Source organism: Eschrichtius robustus, chromosome 1 (genome assembly GCF_028021215.1).
Source record: "Eschrichtius robustus isolate mEscRob2 chromosome 1, mEscRob2.pri, whole genome shotgun sequence".
Lineage (NCBI taxonomy): Eukaryota > Metazoa > Chordata > Mammalia > Artiodactyla > Eschrichtiidae > Eschrichtius > Eschrichtius robustus.
In genome coordinates, this window is record NC_090824.1 from 86,156,146 (window position 1) to 86,177,065 (window position 20,920).

Genomic DNA, 20,920 nt, shown 5'->3' on the forward strand with positions numbered 1-20,920 from the left:
TCCATCCATACATAATTACCACAACATTCATTACACATAAGCTCTTGGTAAAAGAAGAGATGAAGTATTTCCTTTTAACCTGTTCCGTTGTGTTCTGCAGATCAGGGAAATCTTGCCTCACTAAACAGAAAAAAACATTTTAAACCAAAAAACATTTAATTACCTTTATGTGTGTCAAAAGAAGGTATGATAACTCCCAAAATATTTGTGATGGAGAATGTGCCAAGCAATGATACTATCTGTACCTTGTAAGGGGCACAGGGTAGAGATATTTGGAGTGGGAATTGTGGGTGGAGGAGGGGAGGTAGTTTAATCTCTCTTCTAGGGCCAAGTTGTCAGTGTGACTTCATTGTTTTGTATGAAGTACTATGAAATGCCAAAATGATAAATATACCACATCCAAGTGTACCAGAATACATTCCACCATGGAATCTGAGTTATTGGAATCTGTCCCTGTTCTCCCCGCCCCGCCACCCCCCTTCATTGGTCTAGTTAAACAAAAGTTGGCTGATGATTAAGGGAAAATCACAGCTATCTCTGATCACTCTAAATAATCAGGAGCCCAGTGAATTGCTCTGGGTGATCTGTCCACTAGATCGAACCATCCTCTACCAATTCCATCCACAGCTTCAAAGTGTCTCTTCTTTACTTGCTAGTTTTCTTAGATAGAACTGTGGAATTAAAGCTGAAAGCCACAGGAATGACAGCCTCAGATTTGTCTCCTTCAGTGTTAAGTATTTGTAGACTTAATATTTGGGGATCACTGTAATTCATTATGCAATAAGATGGGAAAAGGTTGAATATTTCTGTATGTTACTACTTCATGTTATAGAAGGATTTAGAAAAATGTATACTGAATAATTAGTTGCTTTGCTTTTCCTTTCAGGAAGACTCAGTTTGGTTAACAGAAGTAGGGAGTGCTCTCAGCTGTCGATTATAGTAAAAATTCAGGTGAGGCTTCTGTATGTTCAAGAACTAGAAGAAACACAGGACACCTATGCCGTAGGGATCCTAATGTCTTTTATCATACAAATATTACACAAAGAAAACTTATATTAGGTATCAAAAAAAACCACCTTTACAATCTGTACATTTTGTTTTTTCCTTGCAGTTCTTTTACATTATACATCTTTAAACAGAAATTCACATTTGGCCAGTAAAACAGCAAATCAATTACCAAAGAAAATAAGAAGTGACATTGTTGTTAACAAGATTTGTCCTTGTTTCAGCAGATAAATATATGCCCAAACTTATGTCAAGTTGATACAAGACACACAAATTTGTATCCTAGGCTTGACTAACAAAAAATTTGTTCCATATTATTTCTGTAGATTCCACTAATCCCATGTAGTTCAGAGCAAATAATATTAATTTATACACTGTACTTATTTGGCCCTTGCTGGACTATAAAGACTTGTGGTGAAACTACTGCTTCCTATCCATTTCAGTGATAAATTCTGGAATGCTTGAGACTTTCTAGCCATGTTAATTTGGCTAGTTAAGGAGACTGTGACCTTTTGAATTCCTCTAGATCACAAATTATTTACATAGAAACTAACCTGGGCTCTGTATTTTGGATCCTGGGTAAGAAGAATGAAAAAAATTTAATTGTGTTTCATAACTATGCTTAAAGAAATTGAATTGTACCATCTTTGGACAGAGGAAAAGAATAGGTGAAGAATATGAATTTTAAGGATGATTATAAACTCATGTTTGTTCCACATAAGGTAAGTAAGTAGCAAAGTACTTCTTATAGGATTATATACCAAGTGGTGGACCTAAGCAGCCCTGCCATGGGGATTTCTGAGTTTGGATTTAGAAAAAGGTAGATTTGTGTGTAAAGTGATTCTTTAAAACGCTAACTGAAAGCTAGTCACTAGCTTTTTCACTAAAGCTCAGCTCAGTACGAGGAGGTATGCAAATGGGAACTGGTCTTTCATCAAAGAAACTTCTTAAATGATCTGAATTCTCCAAGGAAGCTTATACTATATATATAATTTGTTTCTGATTAAGACTTGGTGTTGTTGGCTTTAGGTTTGGAACTTTTGGTTGTTGAGATTATATGCTTGGCAGTTGGTCAACTTGTGTATGAATTTTTAAGTCAGCTTGGTGTCAGGCTTTCCAAGCATGGAAGGTAAGTTCTCCCCACCAAAAGAAAATGATCATATGAATTTTTTTTTAGAGAAATAAAGAGTTTGACAAAGAAGTTTGTGAATAGTTGCCCAGATAATTAAATGAGCCCATTTATCATTAACCTTCATTAACAGAAGACTCACAGGACTCTTGTGATTTTGCCAAACAATACAATTTACATTCTGAGCAATTTGTCTTGTAACAAACTGAACTTTGTGAATTTGTGTACATGACCAAAAGTCGTTTAACTCACACATTTTACTAAGGAAGAAACAGAATTCCAAGCCACATGCATGTCTGATGTTGTATATACATAATATGTACATACATACATGCTGTCAGCTATTATTGAAGCCTCTGATCCAATTAGCTTATTTCTAAATAGTATTAATAGTGAAGACAGTACAATCACAAATTCAGTTCAGAAACTTACTTCAAGAAAAAAAAAAATAGGATGGCATATGAGAGTTAAACATTTTAAAGAAGCCGTAAATTCTTCATTCTATCCAGTGTAGATTATATGAGGGACAAACATGTTTGCGTTATGTTTGTTTTAGCTAATTAGCCAGCCATGTGTGAGGTGCTAATAGCCACATTTCCGGGTACTTAATTTGGCTACTTCTTTTATGACTCAGACTAAAACTATGAGTTGACCTGTAATTGGATGATGTCATGTTGTTTAATAGCCCCTTCCTGCTCTCCCCAAATTTATGGCTTACATCTCTATAAGTTCTCTTCTAGGTAGATATCCTCATGTGTGTAAGAACGTAGTGAGGAAGAAGGGGAAAAGGCAAATTGATTAGATGTGAGGTAGCGAAGTGGGAACCAGATTCGTAAAGAATGCTGAAATATAGAGGAAGCGATTCTACTTTTGGAATGTGAGTATTTTTCCATTATAAGCAAGCTTTGGATGGAACAAAATAAATGCCTCAGGAAAAAACGGGAAGGAAACAAATTCATTTTCCAGGGATTTTAGTTCTAAGGAAGCAGCAGCTGGGCAGGCCACATAGATAGAAGAAGCTATCTTGTCAGAAAACTATAGTCATGTTTTTTACCATGCTTTTGATATTAGTCCCAGGGGAAAAAAAAAATTCTGGTATGAATGGCAAATATTTTGCATTCTTCAGCTTTCCTCCCTTTGATTCAACTGGCTGGAAGAGAAAACCATACCGCACAGTTGGAATCTTTTAAGTAACAAAAGAGTAACCAGCTTTCCTTCTTTAAAGTACCCTTTTGAAAGCCAGTCAAAGGTTTCCCAGGTCTTTGTGTTAAGAGGTTTAGGAAATGAGATCTCTGATACACTCTGCAGTTTGTGCTGCTTGAGTTTCTGGGCTAAGAACAGTCACCCTGCTCCAGCTGTGCCAAGACATGATTGCTTCTTGCAAGCTGGAGGGTTTCTATCTTCTTCTGTGCATATTTCAGTTGGATCTTTAGAGCATTATTATCTGCTTTCAGGGTATTTATTTCCTTAAAAAAAAAAAAAAGAGGTATGTTAATAAAGCAGCAATGAATGGCAAATCAGTTACAGTATTGGGAGTACTATACTTGATTGGCATCTATTCACTGTGGCTGAGAATTAAAAAGTGTTTTCAAGGCACGTATTTTGCCCTGAATAAAAAATAACACATTAAATATCAAATGAGCATGTGTAAACAACAATTAGTTTTGTTATATCAAAGATGTGAGTGGCTAGCAGGCAGAATAAACCATTCCTGGGCAATAGATGAATAATGAGAAAATCTTTGAATATTGTGTAGCAGACCTAAACTTGGCAGAAATAGTCTTGGTCAGGTCTGAGGTATGAAAGCAGTGACTTGGAATTCTATAATATGTGATATTATAGTTCACATGAGATAGTACATATATAATCATATTACATATTTTCTCCTCCAAATCATTGAAAACTAACAGACTTTTGAGAAAGATAAGAATTTTATCCCATCCCCCTAAACTGGGATTTATTTAATTTGCAGTGATTTAGTTACAGAGGCAGCTGTTGATCTCCAGTGTTGCAAATGGCAGAATTCCATTCTTTGTTTATGGCTGAGTAATATTCCATTGCATGTATGTGTATGTGTATATATATACATACATCTTCTTTATCAATTCATCTGTTGATGGACACTTAAGTTGCTTCTGTATCTTGGCTATTGTAAATAATGGTAAGAACATTGGGGTGTGTGTATCTTTTTGAATTAGTGTTTTCATTTTCTTTGGATATATACCCAGGAGTGGAATTTTGCTGGATCATATAGTAGTTTTTTTCAGTCTTTTGAGAAATCTCCATAGTGTTTTCCATATTGGCTGCACCAATTTTCATTCCCCCCAGCAGTGCACGAGGGTTCCCTTTTCTGAACATCCTCATGAGCACTTGTTATCTTGTGTTCTTGATGATAGCCATCCTAACAGGTGTGAGATGGTATCTCATTGTGGTTTTGAATTGCACTTCTCTGATGATTAGTGATGTGGAGCATCTTTTCATGTACCTGTCGGCCATTTGTATGTTTTCTTTGGGAAAAAAAGTCTATATAGTTCTTCTGTTTTGTAATCAGATTTTGTTGTTATTGAGTTGTATGAGTTCTTTACATATTTTAAAGAACTCCTCACCAGATATATCATTTGCAAATATCTTCCCCCATTCAGTTGATTGCCTTTTCATTTTATTGATGGTTTCCTTGCTGTGCAAAAGCTTTTTAGTTAATGTAGTCTCATTTGCTGATTTTTTGCTTTTGGTGTCATATCCAAAAATTCATTGCCAAAGACCAGTGACAAGGAGCTTCTTCCTTCGTTTTTTTCTAGGAGTTTCATAGTATCAGGTCTCAAACGTTTACCTCTTTGATCCATTTTGAGTGAATTTTTATCAGTGGTGTAAGATGGGGGTTGAATTTCATTGCTCTGCATGTGCTTATCCAGTTTTCCCAACACCATTTGTGAAGAGACTTCCCTTTCTGCTTGGGTGCTCTGGGCTCCCTTGTTGAATATATTAGTTGACTGTATATGCAGGGATTTAATTCTGGGCTCTTTTCTGTTCCATTGGTTTGTGTGTCTGTTTTTGTGCCAGTACCATACTGTTTTTTATTACTGTAGCTTTGTAGTATAATTTGAAATTAAGTGTGGTACCTCCAGCTTTGTGCTCTTTCATCAGGATTACTTTGGTTATTCAGGATCTTTCGTGGTTCCATACAAATTTTAGGACTGTTTTCTTCTATGTCTGTAAAGAATTCCATTGGTATTTTGATGAGGATTGCATTGAATCTATAGATTGCTTTGGAGAGTATGGATGTTTTAACAGTCTTTTTGAAAAAATTTATTGAAGTCTAGTTGATTTACAATGTTGTGTTAGTTTCTGCTGCACAGCAAAGTAATTCAGTTATATGCATATATATATTCTTTTTCATATTCTTTTCCATTATGGTTTATCACAGGATATTGAATATAGTTCTCTGTGCTGTACAGTAGGACCTTGTTTATCCATTCTGTATGTTAATAGTTTGCATCTGCTAATCCCAAATTCCCAATCCACCCCTCCCCCACCCCCCTTGGCAACCACAAGTCTGTTCTCTGTGTCTGTATGTTTCTGTTTCATGGATAAGTTCATTTAGGTCATATTTTAGATTCCACATGTAAGTGATATCATATGGTATTTTTCTGACTGACTTCACTTAGTATGATAATCTCTAGGTCCATCCATGTTGCTGCAAGTGGCATTATTTCATTCTTTTTTATGGCTGAGTAGTATTGCACTGTATATATATATACCACTAAATCCATACCACATCTTTATCCATTCATCTATTTATTGATGGGCACTTAGTTTGCTTCCATGTCTTGGCTGTTGTAAATAGTGCTGCTGTGAACAGCGGGGTTCATGTATCTTTCTGAATTATAGTTTTGTCCAGATATATGCCCAGGAATGGGATTGCTGGATCACATGGTAGTTCTACTTTTAGTTTTTTAAGGAACCTCCATACTGTTTTCCATAGTGGTTGCACCAATTTACATTCCCACCAACAGTGTAGGAGGGTTCCCTTTTCTCCACACCCTCTCCAGCGTTTATTATTTGTAGACTTTTTAATGATGGCCATTCTGACCAGTGTGAGGTGGTACCTCATTGTAGTTCTGATTTTCATTTCTCTAATAATTAGTGATGATGAGCATCTTTTCATGAGCCTTTTGGCCATCTGTATGTCTTCTTTGGAAGGAAAGAATTCAGGTCTTCTGCCAGACATTTTAGCAATCTTAATTCTTCTGATCCATGAACACAGGATGTCTTTCCATTTGTGTCTTCGATTTCTTTCTGCAAAGTCTTGTAGTTTTCATTGTAGAAATCTTTCATTTCCTTGATTAAATTTATTCCTATTGTTTCTGATGCTATTGTGAATGGGAAAGATTTCTTTCTTTTTCAGATGTGTCGTCTTTAGTGTATATAGAAATGCAACTGATTCTATAAGTTGACTTTGTATACTGCAGTTTAACAGAAAATGTTTATTAGTTTCAACAGTTTTTTTTGCTTAATCTTTAGGTTTTTCTATATACAGACTCATCATCTGCAAACAGTGACAGTTTTGCTACTTCTTTCCTGATTTGGATGCTCTTTTACTTTCTTGTCTTGCCTAATTGCTCTAGCTGAGACTGTCAGTACTTGAATAAGTGGTGAGAGTGGGCATCCTCGTCTTGTTCTTGGTGGAAAAGCTTTGAAATTTTCTCCACTGAGTATAATGTTAGCTGTGGGTTTGTCATATATGGCCCTTATTATGTTGAGGTATATTCCTTTTATCCAGTCTGAGCAGGGTTTTTATCATGAAAGGATGTTGTATTTTGTCAGATGTTTTTCTGCATCTGTTGAGATGACCACATGATTTTTATCTTTTATTTTACTAATGTGATGATTACATTTATTGATTTGCCTATGTTGAACTGTCTTTGCATCCTAGGGATAAACCCCACTTTTCATAGTGTATAAAAATCTTTTGATGTGTTCTTGAGTTCAGTTTGCTAATATTTCGTTGAGAATTTTTGCATGTATAGTCATCAGTGATACTGGTCTGTAGTTTGGTTTTCTTATATAGTTTCCTTATCTGGCTTTGGTATCAGGGTGAAACTGCCCTTGCAGAATGAGTTTGCAAATATTTCCTCTATTTTTTGGAAGGTTTTAAGAAGGACTGGTGTTAATTCTTTGAGTATTGGGTAGAATTTGCCAGTGAAGCTGTCTGATCCTGGGGTTTTCTGTGTTGGGAGGATTTTGATTACTGATTCAATGTCTCTGTTATTGGTCTGTTCAGATTTTCTGTTTTTTCTTGATTCAGTCTTATTTGGTTGTGTATTTCTGTAAATTTATTCATTTCTTCTAGGTTATCTAGTTTGTTGGCATATAATTATCCATAATAGTCTCTCTTATGGTCCCATGTATTTGTGTAGTAACGGTTGTAATGTCTCCTTCTGTCATCTTAATTTTACATATTTGAGCCTTCTCCCTCCCTCCCTTTCTTTCTCTCCCTCTCTCTCTGGCTGTGTCAGGTCTTAGTTGCAACACGCGGGATCTTCGTTGCGGCATGTGGGACCTTTCATTGCAGCGCATGGGCTCCAGGGCACGTGGGCTTAGTTGCCCTGCGGCACGTGGGAATCTTAGTTCCCCGACCAGGGATTGAACCTGCGTCCCCTGCACTGGACCACCAGGGAAGTCCCTCTTTTTTCTTAGTGTGAATAAAGGTTTGTCCATTTTGTTTATCTTTTGTCAGTGTACATGAAGCTTTGGTTTACTGTGGTGCAACTGGCCGTTTTAAGGGCAGTTACTGTTAAATGATTATTCACAATCGATTTTGTTGATCCTTTCTATTTTTTTTTCCAGTCTCTATTTTATTTATTTCCAGTCTGATCTTTTTCCTCCTGATTGATAGCAGCAAGTTGACGTGGGGCAGGCTCACCAACTCCCTTGGCTTCACAGCCCTCTCTGAGGTCCTATGAAGCTATTCTCTTCTCTGAAGCACAGGTGGGTAGAAATCTACTGGGTGGTCTGGTGTAAGGTGTAGAGGAGTCACTTTTGTTTGTTTATGAATGACCAGTTTAGCTGTAAAGGGGAGCGATAAAAAGGAGCAACACATGCCACCATGATGCTGATGTTGCTGGTCTTCAAGACTTTGCATCTCGTGTTTCTACCTTACTTATACCATACTGATTACCCCCCAAAATATGGGGGGGTAATTTGGGATACATGAGTTGTTTCTCAACATAAATTACCTAGATAGCTGTCTATTAGCTACTGTGTAATATTGAGTATTTGCTATGTGCCAGGTACTGCGTTACATGATTAATAGAGGTGGATATAGTATCAGACTGGGGATTTGAACCTCAGAGGCTTTGCATTTTTCTTTTGTCCTGTGCTGGTTAGAGGTATACACATACTTAAAATAATGTATAATATTTATTATAATATGAATATTACATATTATTTTAAATACTCTAAAACATGCATAGTGAATTCTGGTCCTTAGGTCCCAATGACAAGGATAAAAGTAAAGAGGGTTTACCAGCTCTGGTATTACTGGGTAGCAATGAATACTGGACCTAACTAACTCACTCACTCACCCGAAATCTTTCTACCACCCACTTCTTGCAGCAAGAAGTCACTGTTGCCAACAGCTACATTGCTCCTTTTACATGGCATGTAAAATGTCAGGATCTGAAACAAGCTCTAGAGTGCCTGGACTGTATCTTACAGAGGCCCAAACAGGTCACAGAGTTTAACAGCAGGAGTAAGAAGGATCTGGGACTAGAAGCACAGATCTTTGTCCCCAAGACTGAAGTTCTTCCTACTCTATCAAGTTCACTTTTCAAGGTTTCTTTCTTTCATTGTTCTTGAAAGTTGATTGTGGCCGCTTCTACCCCTAGAGAGGGCTTTGTGTCACCCGCGTCAGAAGATGTTCTGATTGATTGATTCTTAAAGCATGTCTTAAAATATTCTGAGTGAGTGAGTACTTTTCATCCAGAAAATCTGTTCTTTTCTCAACTGTCCCTCCTAATATTATGATGTTTTTGTTCTAGGCACCAAACCAAGCGTTTCACATACATTATCTAACTTGTTTCTTCTATTCAATTCCTGGGGGTCTGACAGGGAAGGTGCAACACTGAGGACCAGGTAGGGCATCCTGAGAACCTCTTGGGCAGTTTTACTATGTAGTGTGTAGAATTATGTAAGGAATTCTAGCCAGTTAGATGTTGGTTTTGTGTTTGTACTGAGTGATAGGCCTCCGAAAACACATTGCCAGCCTTGATGTTTTGGGGAAAAAAGGCAGACAGGCCTTACTTACCCTATCTTTGGTAAGAAACTACTGTCCCATGACAAGAGGTCTGTCTAAACCAGCTCTCATTCTGAGCTTTGTACTCTAAACAAACAAGTAATTAGTGATGACCCTATGGAATTGAGTATTTGGACAACTGCCTGTTGTCCCCAGTTGTCCTAGCTCCTACTTTCCTTTCTTTTCTCTTTTTTTAACCTTACTATCCCCCTTCTTATCAAACCTTGGCATCATATTCTTCTTTTCCTGGTAAACCTTATTTTGTCTTTTCTAATACCTCCATTAGATAACTTATGATTAGGACATTGTGAGCCTAACAAACAGAAAAAAAGCAACTCTGCTACCACAACTGTTACCATTTACATTACATTGCTATAGATTATAATCAGTGGTGCATTTTCCAACTACTGTTGATGATTTAGCTGTGTGTGTGTGTATGTAAATCAGCACCTCCCCTCATGTTTTAGAGAAGAGTTCCCTCATTCTGTATTAAGGAGGAGGCTTTTTCTGCAGTGAGCTAAATACTCTCTTCCTTTTTTTGATAGCACAGTGATCACCTCCCTTCTTTTAGGAAGATGCCCAGGCAACCATGAAGGTCCCCAAAGACCTCTAGGGAGGGAGGATTTAGGCAGCTTGCTTTTAAGTCTAGAAAAAGGGTGTGGTGTCACCACAGTAAAGCTGATCAATAGAAACTGGTTTTTCTCAAGGAGCCTACTGTGAACAGAGCTTTGGGCCCTGGTACCGACACTTTGAGATTGTACCTTTATGGCAATAGGAGCCCTGTCTATCCTGTCCTAGTTATGTAATGTGAACCAGGGCCCCCCACTGGTTTGAGACAAAGCACAATCTTTTTTTTTTCCCCTTTTATTGTTCTAATAATCATCAACCTGGTCTGAATCTTCAGTTTACATGGTCTTCCCTGGTTTAGCCCCACTTTTCTCAGAGTCTGAAAAAAAGGAAAAAGAAGGTACCTGTTCCAGCTCTTGGTAGGTTGGGAGTCTGAGGTGACGGAGCTCCTCCTTTGATTTTATGAGGGATTCTTTATTCTCCCACTTGACGAAAGCCTGCTTTCTGACCAAGACTGGGCTGGGGCATGGAGATGTAGTGCTGGGAAGTACATACAGAGTATCCTGGGCTGTCTTCCTTGGGGAAGATAGCACAAAGTGACTGGAAGGGCCCTCACTGCCAAGCCAAGACAGTGCTTCGGTCTGGGTGGCCTTGTGGGCAACAGTCCTCTTCAGCCGAACAGAAATCTTCTGTGAGGACACTCCCATGAGCATGATGGTCCGATCCTTACTCTCCTCATTGTGTTCCACAGCCTCCCCATTAGGGAATGTGAAATGTCCTTCCTCTGGTGCTGGAGGAAGGTACGTGACATGTTAGTTAGTACTTTGGCTCAGAAAAGCAGAGACTCAATATTGACACATTGGTTTCAAATGAGACTCTTCTTATTGTTACAGGAGTTCCATAGGCCCAAAGTGGACTCATTTTCAAGCAGGCAGTTTAGGGGGTAAGGGGGCTGAAATCCAGGGGCCTTGCTGGCTGAGCTATGGCCACTGGTGTCAGGCTGCATCCACCCTGAGGAAAGGCCATCCTTAAAGGCTCCTTTTCTGTTGCTTTTTTCTGTTTGCTTGCTTTCTTTTGCTCCCCAAAAGGTAGCGTGCCTAAGATTCCGTCCCAAGCTTTCTGTATGTCTAGGGTTTATATTTACCATTTAATAGATAAAGTAGTCGGTTTTTTCATTACAAGCAGACCTTGCCAAATAGCACTTCTACAGCAATTTTCATTTGTTGCCCATGATACAACCTATGTTTAACCTACCTATGAGTGTACTTCCTGGCAGTTCTAGGAAAGCCTCAGAAGTCCTCCTCTTGTCACTATTGGGCAAAGAAGCTCTGGGGACTGGGGAGAGATGGTCTGGAGAAGAGAAACCTCTAGGTGCAGCCCCTTTCCAGGCTTCACTCTGAGGCCGCAGACCTTCATGCTGCTCTCTGCCACTTCTCTCCCAAGAAAGTCTGCATTGTGTGTGACAGAATTGTGGTGCCCACAGGTGAAATGGAACTCTTAAAATGCAGGGTGCAAAATATACAGGCATATCTTCCACAAGCATATTTGTGGTGGTTTTTTATTACAAGTAGGAAGGATAAAGGTAATCTTTCCTCCCTGAAAACTGTATTCGTCCACCTTCACTTTCCAATATGAACATTCCCAGTGCCTGCTTACCATGGAGCAGATCTTTGGCTCCCAACGAGCAAAGGCTGGACGCTGGCCCCACAGAGGTGCTGTTCTCTGTGGGAGCTGTTGAGTTCTTGGCTCGCTTCTTGCACTCGAACACAACCAGGTCTTTGCATTGTTTGTGGCAGTTCATCCCGCAGTCTGTGGACAAGACACCCTGATCAGGAAGTCTTTCACTTTCTCCTCCAGGGTCTCAAAACCACATGCATGCAGTGCTCTCGTCACACATGCCTGTCCTGTCTTCTGGAGCTAGGACACTTAACGCTTCTACTGAACTTAGCATTCTTCTCACTGGGTCAACCCTGGATCTCACAACCTTGTCACAGCCCTTATGAGTCTGGGAATCAGAAGTGACATCCTGCTCTCCTAGACAGAACGGGTGTTTTTTCTTGGTCATCCTGCACATACTGCCTACTCTAAGGAGCCCCTCTGGAGGCTCCCAGCTGTTAGGTCTTATTCTTTCTTCCTTGCAGTAAAAGGTCTTTTCTCTTTTACTTCTGAACTTTTCTAGTCATAAGGAAGGACAATTATCCTGAGATATCCACTGATAAAAGGAAAGCTGACAAGGGCCTTTGGTAATCACTTATCTTTTGTTTCAGAAGTGATTCTGTGCCTGTCTGTCTTTGGGGACCCATGACCATATGAGAGCATAATCTGCCAATCATCCCCATTTCCAGGGCAAACAAGATGAGGTTGTGAGGTGTGCTGAGAAGCTGTGGACTGAATGGACAACTACTATGGGTAGAACATGCTTTACAGGAAAGCCTCTCAGACCAGGGAAGACAACACACTGGACAAAGCTGGGCCTTACCTTTACACCGATACCCTTGTTTGATCACTCCCCAGAGCTGTGAGACAAAGAAGAGAGTTAGAATGCACCACAGGTCCTTCATCTACTGGGTAGGAGGCTAGACACTGACATCCATTCTTTATTTCTTTTCCCTCATTCTACTACCTCAAGTGGGAAGGAAACCTCATTTATCTCTCATGTGTCTTAATCCCTCCTGGCCTTAAACTGAAAACAGGAAAAGTTTGTGCTGATCAGAGGTAAATGTTCTCAAGAAGCTTACTACAGTGGATTTATGACCCAGGCCTGAAGTGGATGAATTACAGGACAAATAGGCTTCTTGAGACTCCAAACTAAAGAGCAAGTATACAGAATCCTGGGGTCAGGGACTGAGTTTAGGAGGAAACTGTTGGTCGGGGTGGGACAGAGGAGGGGCAGAGCCCAAGTGACTTCTTAAAAGGCAGTTCCTTTTGAAGGGGTGAGGATGTCTCATATTTCTCTTTTCTAACATCTGAAACAGCATATGGATATAATACTTTAAAAGTATATCCCCAATTCAACATTTCCTCACCATTTATCCCAGGCCCTTCTACCAGAGGAGAAAATAAATCAGGAAGTAACGGGAAAAGATGAGTGCAAGTAAAACCCATGCCTTTGAGGACGAGGTTATTGTAGGTGTTTGCTTAGGCTCTAGGCAGGAAGAGTTGATAGGTGCACGAGGTCTGTACCTGGCTTAATCACTTAACCTGTCTCATACCCCTCCCCACGTTCAACCCGGAAGCACTCTGAGAACAACTCACAAATCCAGCACAGTTGTCACAGAAAGTGGGCTTCAGGTAGGTTGTCTCTTGGAAGCTGTGAGGAAAGCCCAGGCCCAGCTTGGAGTAGATGGAGCTGGCCCTCATGAAGTAGGCAGTGATCTCTTCTCTGCTGATGAGGCCTTCCCTGCCCACAAATGAGCAACAAGGATGTGAGCGGGGCTGGGTAGCAAGGGTGCTTTCTAGCCTTAGAAACTCACTTTCTTTGTATCCTTGAGGGGGTAGTACAGTATGTATTACCTGACAGTTACTTCCGTGAGCCCTCCTTTTAATAAGGATGCCTGGGTAGCATGTGTAAGGAGGTGAGATGGCATTACTCATTTCCAGAGTCACTCTTTGGCTAAACCAGGTTTTCCTAACTAACTTAACCACTATCCACAAGACTTGAAAAAGAAGTGATGGAAATGTGGGTATGGGGAAATATCTTATGCTGAGGTTTCTGACTTTAGGCAGCACCTACTACATAACTGGAACCCACCAACCAAACATTTGGTTTCACACAGAGAACCAACTTCTTGAGAGAAGTAAATATGCAAAATATTAGTAAATATTAGTTGTTCCTCCTAATCTGTAAGGACAAAGCAAGAAGGAAGACTAAACTTCTTCTTACTTACAGTTGACTATTCCTAAACTGGCAGAATTATGGAGTCTTCAACTCTGAGGCATTTAAAACATGCATTTTTCATGGTCTGTTGTGGTCCAAACTGAAGCTGGAGAGGCATTTGCTTGATAATGGCTCTCTTAGCACCGAAATTCATTAAGTGACCACATCAGCAACACATCTGAGTTTACAAATTCTTCTAGTGACACACCCATAAAGCATTCTTACCAACAGGTTCATAGCCACATATTCCCACACACAAACCCTCACCTGTCTTTGTCCATCACACAGAAGGAAAATGGAAAACTCGCAGCAATCTTTTCAAATTCTTCCTGGGAAATGTATCCATCCTGGTCATGATCATAGTTCTTGAAGACAGACTGTGAAAAAGGAGTTTCTTTGGTGATTACCAAAGAGAAACCAATCATAGTCAAATGACACAGGGGCCAGAACACCTCAGTCTGAGTGAGAGGAACAAGGAAACCTGCTCCTTAAGCTGCTGCCAAGATTCAGTGGCTCACATCCCAGGTCTCTGCAGGTACCAGCAGCATCTGGAGGGTGGCCAGATGCTTTCAATTCCATTAGCATGTCAATATGCCCTCACCCCAGTTGCTCTGTACTCCTAGCTCACTGCACTGAGGGATGTTCCCCCCTCACTCTGCCCTTTCTTCACTGCACAGCTCAGATTGCCACTTCTCTGTGTAGCTTCTACTCACAGCCCAGTCGGAAATGCTCCCTACCCCCTCTTAATCCTCTACCAATTGTTCTGTCACTTGCTGGCTCGTACTTTTCTTGTTACACTGGAATGGTTCACAGGATAAATGCAGAAATATGAAGGTATGTACCCCTCCCTCAGCATTGAGCACAGTGAATTGAATCAAGCAGTGCCACACTTCTCAATTTTAGATTCTCCTCATCACCCTTACTTACACTCAAACCTTTTCCAACCTCTCTCCGCCCCCAAATCAACTGACAACCTTCAAATATATGCTCTCTTGCTAGGCCTTTAAGAGGTACACCTGCCCCCATATGAGGCCAAAGTGTGTTGGCAAAATGTAACTTCTGAACTGTTCTGCAGCCACAATATGAGAAGTAACGGGTTCCCTGTGCTCACATAGGAACGAGTTTCAAATTTCTTACCTTTGTGTTTCTACCACTGTGCTCCCCTCTCCTCCCACACAGAACTAAGCCAGGCAGTGCCTTGGTTTTCGTCTGTGGAAACACAGCTGTACTTACATCCACCATCCTCTGAACATGTTTGCTTATGGTCTTTGGATCAGGTTTGGGAGATACTCCAGAGGCCCAGTCCACTACTACTGGTGGCTTTGAAGGTGTTAGTGGCTAAAATGAAATATTCAGAGAAATCCCCATGACTATAATGCAATGCTATAACCTTCAGCTCCTTTCTTTCCCATTACCTGGTAGCTGCATCTGTGGACAACCCTCAACTATGTGCAGTGGCAAGGAGCAGAGGGCCCCCACGTAATTGAAGTCTAGAACAGTAACCTTGGCTAACACAAGTATTGTGCTTTACAGTTTACAAAGAGCTCCTCACACTGTCTCTATCTAAGATAATTTAAAATTCTCAATATGCCTAGAGTTTCACTTCCCTCGCCATTAAACCTTTTGTTGAAGCTATTGACAAAGAGTAAAGTAGATCATTTAAATTTCCTCTCTCTAAAGCAACTACAGAAAGAAGAACAAACAAAACCCAAAGTTAGTAGAAGGAAAGAAATCATAAAGATCAGAGCAGAAATAAATGAAATAGAGATGAAGAAAACAATAGCAAAGATCAATGAAACTAAAAGCTGGTTCTTTGAAAAGATAAACAAAATTGATAAACCTTTAGCCAGACTCATCGAGAAAAAGAGGGAGAGGGCTCAAATCAATAAAATTATAAATGAAAAAGAAGTTGCAACTGACACCACAGAAATACAGACTACTACAAACAACTCTGTGCCAATAAAATGGACAACCTGGGAGAAATGGACAAATTCTTAGAAAGGTATAACCTCCAAGACTGAACCAGGAAGAAATAGAAAATATGAACAGACCAATTACAAGTACTGAAACAGTAATTTAAAAACTTCCAACAAACAAAAGTCCAGGACCAGATGGCTTCACAGGTGAATTGTATCAAACATTTAGAGAAGAGTTAACACCTGTCCTTCTCAAACTCTTCCAAAATATTGCAGTGGAAGGAACACTCCCAAGCTCATTCTAGGAGGCCACCATCACCCTGATACCAAAACCAGACAAAGATACCGCCCGCCCCCCCCCCCCCCCCCGCAAAAAAGAAATTACAGGCCAGTATCACTGATGAACATAGATGCAAAAATACTCAACAAAATATCAATACTAGCAAACCGAATCTAACAATACATTAAAAGGATCATACACCATGATCAAATAGGATTTAGGAATAGGGGTGCAAGGATTTTTCAATATCCGCAAATCAATCAGTGTGATACACCACATTAACATAAAAAATCATATGATCATTTCAATGGATGCAGTTAAAAGCTTTTGACAAAATTCAACACCCATTTATGATAAAAACTCTCCAGAAAGTGGGCATAGAGGGGACCTACCTCAACATAATAAAGGCCATATATGACAAACCCACAGCTAACATCATTCTCAATAGTGAAAAGCTGAAAGCATTCCCTCTGAAATCAGGAACAAGACAAGGATGTCCACTGTCTCCAATTTTATTCAGCATAGTTTTGGAAGTCCTAGCCATGGCACTCAGAAAAGAAAAAGAAATAAAAGGAATCCAAATTGGAAAAGAAGTAAAACTATCACTGTTTGCAGATGACATGATACTATACACAGAACATCCTAAAGATTCTACCAGAAAACTACTAGATCTCATCATTGCATTTGGTAGTTTCAGGATACAAAATTAATACACAGAAATCTCTTGCATTCCTACACACTAACAATGAAAGATCAGAATGAGAAATAAAGGAAACAACCTAATTTACCATCGCATCAAAAGAACCTAGGAATAAACCTAAGGAGACAAAACACCTGTACTCCGAAAACTATAAGACACTGATGAAAGCAACTGAGGATGACACAAACGGAAAGATACACCATGTTCTTGGATTGGAAGAATAAATATTGTCAAAATGACTATACTACCCAAAGTAATCGACAGATTCAATGTAATCCCTATCAAATTACCAATGGCATTTTTCACTAGAACATTTTTATGTTCACTAGAACATTTTTCACCAGAACTAGAACAAAAAATTTTAAAATTTGTATGGAGACACAAAAGACCCCGAATAGCCAAAGCAGTCTTGAGGGAAAAAAATGGAGCTGGAGGAATCAGGCCCCCTGACTTCAGACTATACTACAAAGCTACAGTAATCAAAACAGTATGGTATTGGTGCAAAAACAGAAATACAGATCAATGGAACAGGATAGAAAACCCAGAAATAAACCTACACACCTATGGTCAGTTAATCTATGATAAAGGAGACAAGAATATACAGTGGAGGAAAGACAGTCTCTTCAATAAGTGGTGCTGGGAAAGCTGGACAGCTACGTGTAAGAGAATGAAATTAGAACATTCTCTAACACCATACACAAAAATAAACTCAAAACAGATCAAGACCTAAATGTAAGGCCGACACTATAAAACTCTTAGAAGGAAACATAGGCCAGAACACTCTTTGACATAAATCGCAGCAAGATCTTTTTTGATCCACCTCCTAGAGTAATGAAAATAAAAACAAAAATAAACAACTGGGACCTAATGAAACTTAAAGGCTTTTGCACAGCAAAGGAAACCATAAAAAACAAAAAGACAACCCACAGAATGGGAGAAAATATTTGCAAATGAAGTGGCCGACAAAGGATTAATCTCCAAAATAAACAACTCATGCAGCTCTATATCAAAAAAAAAAACAAAAAACAACCCAATCAAAAAATGGGCAGAAGATCTAAATAGACATTTCTCCAAAGAAGACATACAGATGGCCAAAATTCACATGAAAAGATGGTCAACATCACTAATTATCAGAGAAATGTAAATCAAAACCACCATGAGGTATCACCTCACACTGGTCAGAATGGCCATCATCAAAATGTCTACAAACAATAAATGCTGGAGATGGTGTGGAGAAAAGGGAACCCTCCTACACTGTTGGTGGGAATGTAAATTGGTACAACCACTATGGAGAACAGTTAAAAGCTAAAAATAGAGCTACCATATGCTCCAGCAATCCCACTCCTGGGCATATATCTGGAGAAAACCATAATTCGAAAAGATACGTGCACCCCGGTGTTCACTGCAGCACTATTTACAATAGCCAGGACATGGAAGCAACCTAAATGTCCATCGACAGAAGAAAGGATAAAGAAGATGTACATATATACAATGGAATATTACTCAGCCATAAAAAAGAATGAAATAATGCCCTTTGCAACAACGTGGATAGACCTAGAGATTATCATACTAAGTAAGTCAAATATATGATATCACTCATATGTGGAATCTAATTTAAAAAATGATACGAATGAACTTATTTACAAAACAGAAACAGACTTACAGATATCAAAAACAAACTTATGGTTACCAAAGGGGAAATGTTGGGGGGAGGGATAAATCAGAAACTTGGGATTAACATACACACACTACTATATATAAAACAGATAACCAACAAGGACCTACTGTATATAGCACAGGAAACTCTACTCAATATTCTGTGATAACCTGTATGAGAAAAGAATCTGAAAAAGAATGAATATATGTATACATATAACTGAATCACTTTGCTGTACACCTGAACAGCAGGTACACTCCAATAACATTAAAAAAAAAAATTTCCTCTCTGTTCTCTACTTACTATTTAGTAGAGAGAAGGATGAGGAGAAAAATAGCTAAAAGGCGGGAAGACACACAAGGAAAAAAAAACAGTGAGGCCTAGACGAGCTGAGATGGAATCCATTCCTAAGTATCTGAGACTTGGCCCAAATTAAAATCTCTTCAAAAATCAAAAGAAGGTCCCCTTTTCGTTGGAATGCCCTCTAACACCCTGAAACCTGCCGAAGATGTTCAGTAAACATCTTTGGTTACAACAGGATGCTAGAACTTGATCTTTCTGTATAGAAACAATGAAATTCAGCCATCTGAACAGATAAGCTGAATTTCTCACGTACGGGCAACTCTCTACCTTTGAGTACCACTTGCTTTGGAGCTAGGGAGCTGCCCAGGAGACTGGGAATTATTGGGTCTTCAGAAGGAAGACTGAAATTATTTCACCTGCCTGTAGGAAGCCAGGGCCAGATAACCTGTGAAGTCTCTACTGTGCAGCCAGGACTGTGTACAATTTTGAGGACTTCTCATCAGAAGAGGTCAAAAGACCCAGCAGACTGCTCTTCCTGACCCACGTGAATACAAGATGTGGGTGGGGGCTTTTCTATCTACCAAGTTGAAAGTCCTCTGAAGCTGAGCATCTGATTAATATACATATCATTATCATCAGCAAATCATGAAGAGAAACAACTGCCTTGAGGACACTTTAAAATTAATAGGAGGGAGAGGTCACTCCAGCCCACCATGCTATATCCCTTCTCTAACTAGTAAACCACTGGCCGATTCCCTCACTCCTTCTGACACTCATGGCATGTAGTTATTTACTGTTCACATATTAGTCTTATCCCCTCGAGGAGTGTACAAGCTCTTTATGGTCAGGAACTATTCGTAATACATATGTTGAAGCTTTCCTTATTCCTAGCACAATGTTGGGCACACAGTAAAAACATAATATGCTTTTTAAACTGAACTAAAGTCCATTCCGAGATGGATGACCTTGATGAGAGGCTTGTAAAGCACCTGTTACACACGGGAGTCAATGTGAAAAACTCACTGGGGCTTTGTGGTTCCTGGGTTCCCGGGCATAAGAAAGCTCGTAGATTTCGTCTTCAGTGTAGTAGAGATCTAGGGATAACTGCAAACCAAAGGAGAACAGAGTTAATTGCTAGGATGCTGTTTGCCTTTCCCAGGGCCGATGTGTTTCTTTCTTGGTTCTTCCTCTCTAGTGGTTTACCCTTTTAGGCTGTAAGTCATTTGTTTTTAAAAATTCACAGAATTTTGGGGGTATAACATCTACTACTGCAGTAGGGCAAGTGTTAGTTCTTGTTAAAATGTTTTTAAACTTTGGAGAAGTCTCAAGATGCCCACTTTTAAACTATGGTTTAATAGCTAAGCTTCTATGCAGAGCTTAGGCCAAAGGCCCTATCTAGTCCGATGGTCCACACCTCACGTGTTCTCTCCCAAAGCAGATGGATGATCTGAAAGGACAGTTTGCATGGCCTGATACCATGAAAATTTGATTCCAGCAACAGAACCCAGTTTAAATGATAACAGGTAATATCAAACAATATTAAGAGTTTCATATACCTTATAACTATAAAATTTTAGAGGAGAGAGGTCTTAGAAATAATCTTGTTCTTAATCTGGATTCCATGGATGGGCTTCAGGGGTTTCAGAACTCAAAAACATCCATACTTTTGAGTATATATGGCTTATGTATATTTTGGGGGGGAAATGCTTACAGTTTTCCTCACAGAATTTGTGAACCAAGAAAGTTAAGATTCAGTGCCTCTTTCCTCAAATGATGCTGTCTAAGGCTGAAACTAGCCAAGGTCACCTGGACAACTAGCAAAAGGGCTGGCATTAGACACCAGCTGGATGCAAAGCCTGAGGCACTATCAGAATAATCCTGTGAGGTACGAAGAGGCTACAGTGATTATTCCATTCTGCAAAAAAAGGCACATTAAAAATTGTCAAATTTTAGAACTGAAAGAGAAGGGAGAAGTCATCGCAGAGATGAATCTCTCTGATTTTTACAGAGAAGGAAACAGAGAGAGTTATGTGCCCACAGTCAGTCACACAGCTATAACTATAGAATCACAGGTCTGGAAGGGAGTTCATCTGACCTCACCCCGCACCCAAAGTGCAAATCCTGGTCTCCCGCATCACTACAAGTGTTCGCCTGCCCTTGGCTTACATGTCTCTGGGATCCAAGCCAGTGGT

The 20,920-nt window shown here is 39.6% G+C and overlaps 1 protein-coding gene across 27 annotated transcripts in view; it reads right to left on the reverse strand.

The window, feature by feature from the left end:
* Positions 1-1,077: 1,077 nt before the first annotated feature.
* The window catches only part of RASGRP1 (RAS guanyl releasing protein 1), a 996,665-nt gene continuing 976,822 nt past the window's right edge, over positions 1,078-20,920 (reverse strand). For 26 of the 27 annotated variants that reach the window (XM_068549078.1, XM_068549119.1, XM_068549136.1 and 23 more), the window contains 8 exons: positions 19,752-19,832; positions 15,106-15,210; positions 14,140-14,249; positions 13,251-13,395; positions 12,475-12,511; positions 11,652-11,804; positions 10,400-10,785; positions 1,078-3,600 (listed from right to left, as the gene is read on the reverse strand). In XM_068549078.1, the coding sequence (XP_068405179.1) occupies positions 3,466-3,600; positions 10,400-10,785; positions 11,652-11,804; positions 12,475-12,511; positions 13,251-13,395; positions 14,140-14,249; positions 15,106-15,210; positions 19,752-19,832 (1,152 nt within the window). In that variant the 3' untranslated portion in view covers positions 1,078-3,465. The remainder of the gene's footprint in view (positions 3,601-10,399; positions 10,786-11,651; positions 11,805-12,474; positions 12,512-13,250; positions 13,396-14,139; positions 14,250-15,105; positions 15,211-19,751; positions 19,833-20,920) is intronic. The other variant, XM_068549036.1, reaches the window with a different exon arrangement.